At 35.1% G+C, this 11,859-nt stretch overlaps 1 protein-coding gene across 1 annotated transcript; it reads right to left on the minus strand.

Moving 5' to 3' along the window:
• Positions 1–3,655: 3,655 nt before the first annotated feature.
• LOC125679373 (uncharacterized) lies at positions 3,656–7,398 on the minus strand. The gene is made up of 4 exons (XM_056144561.1): positions 7,298–7,398; positions 7,138–7,190; positions 6,391–6,510; positions 3,656–3,984 (listed from the first exon to the last, which is right to left on the minus strand). Exons 1-4 carry the CDS (start codon positions 7,396–7,398, stop codon positions 3,833–3,835), a joined length of 426 nt encoding a protein of 141 aa, XP_056000536.1. The 3' UTR covers positions 3,656–3,832.
• Positions 7,399–11,859: the final 4,461 nt, after the last annotated feature.

Consider the following 11,859-nt stretch of genomic DNA (forward strand, 5'->3'; position numbering starts at 1 on the left):
CATATTCAACCCATTGTCTGGCATAATTGTGACAAATTTGAAATTAGAAATTTTATTGCTTAAATACTCTCTGAATAGTTTCATTAAGCGCTTAAAAAGTTATTTATAAAGTAAAAATCATACAAGACATTGCAAAAGAAATTGTTAAAGAGGTACACAACACAAATAAAGAAAGATATGATAAAATAGCAAAATTTCCTCCATTTCAATTAAATGGTCAAGTACTACGTACATGTAACCTTATGAAACTAAAACCGGGAAATAAACATAAACTCGGGCCTTAATTGGAAAGTCCAAAGGTAAACTAAAAGCATTCATTTAGGTTACGGTGCTATAATGATGACATGGAACATCGCTCGTCAGTTCATGCAAATCTCATGCAAAGCGTTTGAAGTTGTACAAAGATTCGTCACCACCGTTACATAGAAACACACCACAAAGAAATGAAAATAAAGAAAACGTTATTGAAGTCAAAATGTGTTAATAAACGAAGACATAATCTCATAAACTGAAAAATCGAAATGGGAATTAGCAACTTCGATGGTCGTTAAACCGATCTAGCTTGCCAATGCAATATATCATTTGGTTAAATGCTGTCTTACGTATTTCATACCGATTGTTGGGCCGTTCCTGACACATTAATATTGACTAAGAATTACTCCGTTTACCTGATAAAGATATAGGGCTCATATCGGGTGTGACCGTTTACTCATCATAGGCACCTGCTCACACCTCTGGCATTCATTGTACGAGTGATCACTGTTGGTTATATTTACCTTTCATTTATGCAATTATATCATTCGTACACGAAACGCAGGAAATCGTAAAAACATGAATTCATTTAAAGCACATAGGATAAGGGAAACCGTATAGATTGGTTTGAATTGATTTGTGTCCTTCATTTACATTCATCGTCTATTTTTTTTAACAGGTTACACACCACTTTGAGCATAGAGTTAATCATGGGGTAATGTTGCAGAGGCGGATGACATTGATTTTGCATCAGATGCATGGGTACATTCTTTTGTTTGCCAACATTCGTTTGCCAGTACAACCTATCATTGGATCAAATGTTGTCTGATGTGTTTCATACCGATTGTTAGGCCGTTCTTGTCACACTGATTTTGATTACGGATAACTCCGTTTACCTGATCAAGATATAGGGATCACGGCGGGTGTGACCGGTCGACAGGGGATGCTTACTCCTCCTAGGCACCTGATCCAACCTCTGGTATATCCAGGGGTCTGTGTTTGCCAAATTCTCTATTTTGTATTCTGTATAGGAATTATGAGATTGATCTGTTCATTATCTTTACTTTTCTTCGACATTCCTCTATTTTTAGACATACAGGTTCATGAGGTTTCCGTATGTACACAGTACACTGATCAATCAGAAAGATTGTTTCATTTTGCCCCAGATGTCAATCAATGAAAGATGAAGATAAGGTCATGCCAATTAGTAATCTAGTTCGTCGGATTCGCCGCTTCTATTTGCAATAAATCCAAATTATATTTAAAAAAAAAAATAATATCCGCCCGCGTGTTAAAAAATATCCGTAAAATATTTTCGACTTTTTACAACAAGCGCACAAATGACCTTGCTGTATGTGCTGACAAATGACAGAAGCGCGGACTCTCAAGAAATTTCCTAACAGTGTAATACGGTGTTTTAAGTTATTCATGATGTCTACATATATCTTAATATGTACGATACTTCATATCACTGGATTGGAAGTTGTTCCTTATGCTACAATCGAACTGGAAGCCGATGAAACTTTTGAAGTGCTATTCGATGCCACTATTTAGAGTTTACATCGACAGCGTACGATTGATTGATTGATTATATATTGTCTAAAGTTTGTCTTGAGAATATTTCACTCACATGAAGACGTTACCATTGCCGGTGAAGAGCTGTAAAATTTAGGCCTATGCTCGGCTCTTATGGCAAGGAGGGATCTTTATCATGCCACACCTGCTGTGACACGGATCTCAGTTTTTGCAATCCTATCTGAATGACCGCCCCATTTATTCGCCTCTTACAACAAGCAAGGGTATTGATCGAGGACTATTTTGAACCGACAGTTAACGACAAATTCACAAAAGGTTTGGTGATGTCCTATCAAAATTCAAGAAAATGCTCAAAGCGATGCAATGGAGATTTCAAAACTGGACGTGTCCCTAGCAATATGCATATCTCTGAATCGAAAGTTTGTAGAAATGAAACCTAAATAAAATTATCAGTTAATGTTGCAAAGTACATGTATTTGGTATAAAGAAAATAAGTCTTTGAAACCTGAAATACTTCTGATTTATTGTAAACTATATCAACAAAGTTGAAAAATATTATGTTTATGTGGTAAACAAATAATATCTGATAATTTTATATCTTTATTTTTAGGCGCTCACTTTTTAAAATCACACTTAATTCAATTAAAAATATTTATATTTCTTTTATTCCTTATAATTTTTATCTCCAAAATTAAAAATCATACATGTATTTGTAAAATAATTTCGCCCTCTCGCCTCACTTTTTTTGTTTGAAAATCCGAAGAACTATTTTACAAATTGGTGTGGCCTAACGAACAGTGCTCAATCTCATAACTCCTATAAGCAATACAAAATAGATAGTTGGGCGATTTCTGGTTTGCTAACAGTTCTTAAGAATTTTTGATATCCACATTCTATTTACACCACTTCTGGCATATGAAGTAGCACAGTACGTTTGAAGTTTCTCTTTCACAGCTGTTAATATTTTCGTGAGGAGCAAAGCTAGGGGCTTGGAAGAACATTTACTGGATCCAGGAAAGTATCTTTGTAAGTTTTTTTTAATGAAGAATGGAATGATTGGGTTTGAAGTAGTATACATATGTAGGAGCATTCTTTAAACCTACAGCTGTACTAGTCAGCAGGTGGGGGTGAGGTGCTCAGATACCCCATCGCAATCAGGGACGTAGATACAGTGAGGGGATCCCCTACCTTTCAAAACATTTCCATTTATATAAAAAGAGATATTGAGGTGACCCCCTACTTTTTAAAAGTGGTAGTGAAAATTTTAAGAATGTAAGCTCAAAGGACGAGTGCTACCTCCCATAATCAAAGAAAATGAGGTTGTGAAGGAAATAAGGATATCCTGCTCCCGCTCCCCTCCTCCACCATGACAAGAGATGTTTTTTCTTTGTTTGTGTTTGTTATTATTTGCTTGTCTTTTTGTAATTTAAATAAATTATCATTTTCTCCTTTGGCTGCCCCCTTTGCAAATGAAGTTTTAATATCTTACAACATTGAAGTTTAAGATAACAACTTGAAAAGATTTCATTAGAAAATTGATAATTATAAAAAAAAATGAAGGGGATTACATTAGATCTGTTTCATTTGTAACAAGTATCCCCCGTACTTTTTCTATTCAAACTGTATGGCATGATACATTATTCATATGTCTATAGATATACAGTTTGTGTATTTTTTAAACACTATTAATTCATTTCAGAAAATCAAAGTGTTAGGGGTAGTTGAAAAGGCGACAGATAAGAACCTGGATTCCACCCATTCCAGTGCCCCTGAGGCAACCGCATACAAATTATCTACTACAGACACAGTGTCGGGTGAGGCCCAGGCTGATTCTGTAACAATAACCAAGGATAAATATGTAGCCATAAGTCCGGTAAGTTTAATAGAAACCTGCTGCAAGCGGTGTTAAGAATTCATCCCAGTTCCTCAATGGACAAGACGTATTCAAGTATCGTTTAAATCATCAATCGTGACTACAGTGTCTACTGGTGTTCAGTGTTCGAGTCTGTTTGATGAAATGTCTTTAATAGTGGCTGCTGGTCTTTTACCATCCCATCAACAGTCTAGACAATCCACTAGTCAGATAAACAGTGATGAAGATGTCAACAGTGATGAGGGTGATTATCAAGATCCCGACTATGATGCTCCCGAGGAAAGTGATAGTGAGAATGAGGACTCCAATATTTTGCATTGCTACTGAAAGTGAAGCCAAAAGATGAACGACAATTCCTTGTATCAGAATCAAGATTAGGAAAGCTTCTACAGAAATGTGACATGTGGCATGAACTCTCATTGGCATCTGCATATTACAAAGGACACTATAATAGGAACAATATCAACATGTTCTAATGTATATTCTTCAGATTCTGTGTAGCCACCCTACACTCCAACGAAAATGGCACATGACAACAAGCTAGAACGACTGGAGCAGCACAGTAGCATTTGAGTTTAGGGGATATCGTAGTCGTGAAACCTGACAAAACTCCAATTACCTATGTTAAGTTATTATCCACCTACATTTTTATCATTCTCAAGTCAAACGACGTCATTACATTACCATACTTATATATGCTGTTGAAATACATTTTGTACTTCTATTCATTTTGATTATTGAATATAAATAATATTCAATTAATATAAAGTGTTTTGATGCTACTTATATTTTCAATACACCTTCAGACTATGGGAGATTCTGCGCACCAACTTAGTGGAACATCGTCTTCAGTTTCCGTCATGTCAGGCAGATGCATATGTTTACAGACCACCACCTCTTCCTTCACTTACTTCAATAATGATTAACGCATTTACACAAAACGGACAAGGTTTGCGTGTGTCACTGTTTGGTGACTGTTGACGACCTATGTCTTTAGCGTCAGACCACGGAGACACTTCTTGATGGTGTTATATTGATTGATTATATGATTAACGTCCCTCTCGAGAATCGTTGTTTTGTTTTGAACATATTTTATTGATGAAATCAAAAAGAATCTTTCACTCATATGGAGACATCACCAACCATTGCATGTGAAGGGCTGCAAATTTAGGCCTATGATCAATGCTTACGTCCTTTGAGAAGGGAGGGATCTTTATCATACCACATCTGCTGTGATACGGGACCTCGGTTTTTTGCGTTCTCATCCAATTTAAAGCTGTATGATCCGATGTTCATGTATTATCTTTGTACATAATTACTTTCAAGCAGATCAATTAGTGTTAAAAGTTATTAACTTTTCCTTAATTACATACTTGAAAACATTTACATGTGAAAGAAAACAGTGAGAAGATTATTTAGAAAGTAAACAAGTGTGGTACATCTAAAACTTATATGGTACCAATTTTGATGCGCATTTCGACACATAATGTCTCTTCAGTGATGCTCAAGCCGAAATTTTGGAAATTCGAAATAAGAATAAATTTGTAAAAGCTAAAAGGAAAACTAGAGTGTCAAAAACTGGAGCCAAATTCGTCCAAGGATATATAAAATAAAATCATTCGGAACACCTCGGACCTTTCACCGAAAACACGGTGTTTTACGGTGAAAGGCTTGAGGTGTTCCGCATGACGCATAAATTATACATTGTCAGGTGTCTATAAATAGCCCCACACGCGTCAGGGGAATCCCAACATGCTGTATTCTAATTTTAAGGCTGAAAGGGCGTAAAACAATAAATTACTAAGAGGTATTTGATATTTTTATTTGTATTAAACTTATGACACGGTACTGTTGTTAAAAAATACACAGCTTTGCACAGAAAAGACCACCGATGATTTGAAAGTTTGAACTGATCACGTGACTGTCACTTGAAATGACAGAGTAAAGACAGATTTAAAATCAAACAAGCATTCTGAGAGTATTGCATGGCAATACATAGTCCCCTACCGGCTGCAAAAATTACTGTACCACATTATTTACAGTTCATTATGTAGTTTATGGTAAAAGAGAAATTTAAGGAAGCAGGATAGGAAATCAACTACTATTCGAGTAGAGACTAGACTAGGGGAAAATAAAAGAAATTTATAATTAGCTTTAATTGGGTCTTTAACCAAGTCAATAAACTATAACATGTAGGTGATCATGAATAATTTAGCTATATTGTTGTATTGCTATGCTAGAAGTTTTAATAAGTGTAGTACTCTTATCTACAGACATAAGAAACTTGGATGTAAACTAAAAATTCATGCTATTTTTCTAAGTTCAAGGGCCATAACTTAATGAAAAATCAACGGACCGAGACAAAATTTGAACTTGATCTGTAACTTGTTATGACAAAGCAATATGCTAAATATCAAATGAATATCTGCAAGCACATCCACAACAAGACTGGAAAACTGATAATTAATGCTATTTTTTAAGTCCAAGGGTCATAACTACATTAGGTCCTCAGTACCCCTTGATTGTCGTAGAAGGCGACTAAATGGGGGGGGGGGGGGTAAAAACAGAGGTCCCGTGGCACGATTAAGATCCCTCCCTGCTCAAAGGCCATAAGCGACAATCCTAGGCCTAAAGTTTGTAGTCCTTCACCGGCAATGGTGATGTCTCCATGTGAGTGCAATATTCTCGAGAGGAACGTTAAGCGCTATTCAATCAATTAATAGCCTTACCTATGCATGATCCATTTAGTTTGTCACACTGCTCGCATTCACATTTCTTCCTACACCCAAATCCATAGTACCGAGGAGGACATATATTAGTGCACCCAAGTCCGAATGATCCTATACATGCTGGAAACGATCAGATTTGCAATATTAATAAAACCCAATACTGTACTTCTGATTTTAATTTGGCACAAATCGTTATGTTTATTTTTCTGTACTTTAATTTATGGATGAAGAACCATAATGTGAAATTGATGCAGCAAAATCAAAACGGTGTAAATTACGAACAAACTGTAAATTGAAAAACGAGAAAACAACCTGCAGTATATTCAAAGCTGTTTGCGGTAGACTATGCTAGACCTGTTCTCTTTTACCGTTAACCATAGAAAGCCTGTAACACCCCCCCCCCTGTATTGTCAACAGTAACCTTATTAATAGATATATTACGTAAAATACACACCGTGAAAAAATATATTTATATACTTATACCGTTTTATGTAGACCATATTGTGTAGAAATTTGAAAAAATGTTTGTTTTAGCCTTGGCCTACTGCTACAAATTAGGAGATGCGAGAATTTAGGTAACACTTTATGGCGCGTGTTTAAGAAGAAAGGTATTTTAATTCAATATTTTCTGCAATCATCCATGAAAACCCACATTTTCCCTGTTGAGCGGATGATCCACTTTGTGTACATGCATCTTTCGTACTATTTACATGTAAATATATGCATATTAAAATATCGCATGCTTACGAACACATCTACTGCCATTTCGTTTATAATCCGTGCAGCATTTGAATCCACCTCTAAAGAGAAAAAATAAAACAATTTTCGATTAGTTTAGATTTGGATGTTTTCATTTTGAATTGAGCAGTCTGTTATTCTGTATGTGTGAAAACAAAAAGTGTCTTACCCTGGCGTGCCACAAGTTCCGTTCCCAGGGTTTTCAGTCAGTGCTACTTCGGAGATGAGGACATGGAATACCATAAAAATAACAAAAATAGCATCAACCATTTTGAACCTATTCTACAACTGAACCAGGCGTTCAATTTGTCGTGTTATTCGTTTTTATTTGCTTCCCTAAAACCCTGAAGTACATTCTGTACTTAATTAAATGGGAACATGTTTGTTGCCGTATGCAGATTGCATACGTGAATATAGGAATATTCTAAATGTAAGGTGAAGATAACGAACAGTGATCAATCTCATAGCTCCTAAGAGCAATACAAAATAGATAGTTGGGCAAAGACGGACCCCTGGACACACCAGAGGATTTCAAGAACAACTGGGTCGAAAATAGGATACTTATCCAAATCCATCCTCAGTTTCTGCAAATTTAGATTTGTTCAAACCATGGTTTCTGGTGGTAGGATGGGGCCACAATAAGTAACAAGCATTCTGAGAGTATTGCATTTGTAAGGCTCATTATTACAACTGTATTTTAAACGAACTTGACATTAATTCCACTTTTGGTAATCATACTTATACTTCAACTGCCCTTTCAAAAGACGAAATTCTTCAAAACCATGCTTCAGTTTTAGACACATTTAATATTCCAGTCAATGGGTCGAATGAATGCAAGGTGAAGATAACGAACAGTGATCAATCTCATACATCCTACGAGCAATACAAAATAGATAGTTGGTCAAACACGGACCCCTGGACACACCAGAGGTGGGATCAGGTGCCTAGGAGGAGTAAGCATCCCTGTAGACCGGTCACACTCGCCTTGAACGGAGTTATACGTAATCAAGATCAGTGTGCCAAGAACGGCCTAACAATCGGTATGAAACACATCAGAGAGCATATGACCCAATGATAGGTTGTATTAATGAACTAGATCGTTATAACGACCATAGAATTTACGAAATGCTGACTTCAATCGAGATTGTTGAAACCCCTCTACCATCAACCCAGTCAGTAACTTCAGTAGCTTGCCTCGATTTAAAAACTGACCATACGCAGAACAAGCTCTTGCATATCGAATCAGTTGAGAGATATAAACACCATATACAGGTAATTGTAATTAAAAGATTTATATAGCGCCCTATCAACATTTGTTCTCTAAAGCGCTTTACAAATGTGAAAGAAAAGATAATATAAAATCGATGTGCACATACATGTGAATAAAATATTCATAGTGTCAGAATTAAAATGCATAAATATTATTATTAATATATAGCGCCAATGTAATGATATGATTACCCTAATAACATATGAAACAATTTAAAACAACCCTTTGGAATAATTAAATACATAAAAAGGACATAGGTATAATAACAAACAGCAGGTTTTTTTTTGTTTTTTGTTTTGTTTTTGTTTTGGTGATAATGAAATGTTGCTACATAAATATGGGGAGTTGACGATGGAGAAGCTGAAGTCATCCCGTTTGTCATACAGTTGAGTTGTCAGTTTGCCATTAATGTCTACTTTCAATAAAATATCTAAGTATGAAGCAGAAGTGGAGGACTGTGGTGTATTTTATTTCGAGCTCACAGGGATATATCGAATCGACACATGAATGAAAGTTATTATTGTTAATAGACAAAACATCATCGATATATCTGAATGTTGAATTGAAGGCCACAGCAAGAGATTTTTTCTTCTCACGTAGAAGTTTGTGAATAAATTCTGCCTCATATGCATATAGAAACGGGTCAGCTAACAAAGGAACACAATTCATGCCCATGGGAATTCCAACAGACTGTTGGAAGACTGATCACCAAAGACCACGAAGATATTGTCAATGAGGAACTCTAGCATATTTTTTTTATTTCAACTTCAGAGTACTTGTGCGTGGAATCAGAGTGGTGTTTAACAAAGTAAGTTTTTGAATGACTGATCACTAGATATGAATATTTCCTTTTTCCATTTTTGTTGAAGAAGCAACTGTTTATGATGTCAAAATGTCTAGTCTTTAATTTATCGTGAGGAATGGTCGTGTATAGTGTTGAAAAGTCAAAAGTTTTGATGTTATTGATTTGGGAAATCGTTTCTGATTTCAAATCTACTAAAAGTTCTTTAGAATGTTTTAGAATCCACATTTGATTAGCACCATTTCTAGTATATGTAGTCGCACAGTAAGTTTGAAGTTTCTCCTTCACAGCTGTTAATATTTTCGTGAGGAGCAAAGATAGGGGCTTGGTAGAGCACATACTGGATCCAGCAATGTATCTTTGTTTGTAAGGGGTTTTATGTAGTTTAGGAATCCAGTATAGGTACGGTAACTCATTTATTTGACCTATTGACTGGAATATTAAATGTGTCCAAAACTGAAGCATGGTTTTAAAGAATTTCATCTTTTGAAAGGGCAGTTGAAGTATAAGCATGGTTACCAAAGTGGAATTAATGCCAAGTTCGTTTAAAATACATTGGATATAATGAGCCTTACAACGACAAGGTTGTTACTAACTTTGTCAGCTGGAACCAAAACATTCATCATGTAACCTATCTAATTTTTTTTATCACTTCTGGTTTACTAAACACAGAAGGATAGATGATACGGACTTTTGTTTTAATATGTGTAATGCGGGATTTTAATATTCCTCTTATGCTTTTAACCCATTCTGATGTGATAACCAAGTTTACGCAGTTTATCAATTTATTAATCTAGTTTCAAATATAGGTATGATTATAATTTGACAAAAATTGACAATGTGCTGTACAATAAAAAAAATGGGAAAAAGAAAATAACGGTAAGTTACATGTACAAAAATGAGATTCACATATGATTTGAATAATCATGAAAAATAATTGCACATATAATTACACAAAGTCAGGATATATACAACTGACTGACCTTGATCAATCTTTACTTATAAACTAAAGATTATCACCACTCTATATACCAATGCAATTAACATTTATAACACATGTACATGTATGTCACATTACTGCAAATAGTATAAACTTACCCCAAATAGGGACAAATATGCAAGTCTAGTACTCATCAGATACAGGGCCACACACTTGTATACAACCTTGCAAGAAATAAATTACCAGTGTAACCACAAATTGAGCATCAAGCACACCTTTGCACATAAGTTTAAACATATTTAAATATATCATATCTGATCAATTACGCATCTTAGTAAATGACATAGTGCAGGAATGTTAAATAAACAAACATGACTGCACAGAGAATGTTCTCTTTTTTCTAACTTAAGCATCGAAAATAAATTATTTCATCAAAAATAACATTACAACCTTAAATCACCATATACAGGTGACTCTCGATGGCTCTAACTTCGATCTCTCGATCTCTTGAAGTGAAATCATGGTCCCTATTTGTCTCTCTATATAACAAAGCAAATTTACCATCGATCTCTCGAACGTTCGATCTCTCGAAGTTTTCGATCTCTCGAAGTGAAGTTGGGTCCCGTAAAACACATTTCATTGTTTTTTACTCTCGATTTCTCGAAGTGGTGGTAGCGTATACCCACCCTTACACAAGCGTGTAATAATATCCGCTTGGACCTTACCTGGATTTTGTTGAATGCCGGAGGGGTAATTAGGTGTTTACATAGGTGAAACATCGCCGGTGCTTCTTTGTGGAGGTGACACACGTGAGTATATAATTGGCTAATTGGTCAGTTTACACCTTGCGCTGGGGTTTTGAGTTGTGAGGATTAAAATTAAATATGATCCGACTATGAATGAAATCTAGAATTTGTTTTGACGTGACAACGAAAGAGTAAGTTTTATACATAATTTAGAGATCTACCGACTGTTAAATTTCTCGAGTTTGTTTTTTGTGTAAAGTTACTCTAAAACATCGTTTTACTCATTCGTTAGAATGTTTGTTTTGGGTAGAGCGACATAACATTGTGCTCTGTTTAATTTGCGATAGTAAAGCGTCATCTGAACTTGGTTTTGTATGCCTATTTAAGCATGATTAAAGAGCAAATAAATTCATAAACTTTGAAATGTTTTTATAAATGCAAAATACGGTGTTTTATTTTGATATCAAAGTACCTGACGAATATGAAGGGAAACATGTCAAAACGATATCATATGATCTTGTTGGTATACATTTCCGGTTACTGTAAAATCTTAACCATACCGGCGAACCTTCAATTTCCGAATTTCAATCTCTTGAACTATCGATCTCTCGAAGTTTTATCAAGGTCCCTTGAACTTCGAGTTATCGAGAGTCACCTGTAGTATTTTGACTTGTAGTAATGCACAATGAAAATATAAACTCACAATGTTGGAAACAACTTGCAGTGCTATCAGCGCTCGTCATAACAATTCTCCATCAAATTTCGTGCAAATCTCTTTTAATTATATCACGTGAGGACCGGAGATCAACTTGGAATTGATCAAAAATTACTAAAATACATTAAACATTACATATACTTTCATTTCTCACAATTACTTGAAATATGAAATATATATATAATATAAAGTATGGAATTATTTATATTTACACAAGTTTGACATGGTTGTTTATTGCTAAAAATAGATGTATAAAAT

The sequence above is a fragment of the Ostrea edulis genome, chromosome 1 (genome assembly GCF_947568905.1).
Source record: "Ostrea edulis chromosome 1, xbOstEdul1.1, whole genome shotgun sequence".
NCBI classification, from domain to species: Eukaryota; Metazoa; Mollusca; class Bivalvia; order Ostreida; family Ostreidae; genus Ostrea; species Ostrea edulis.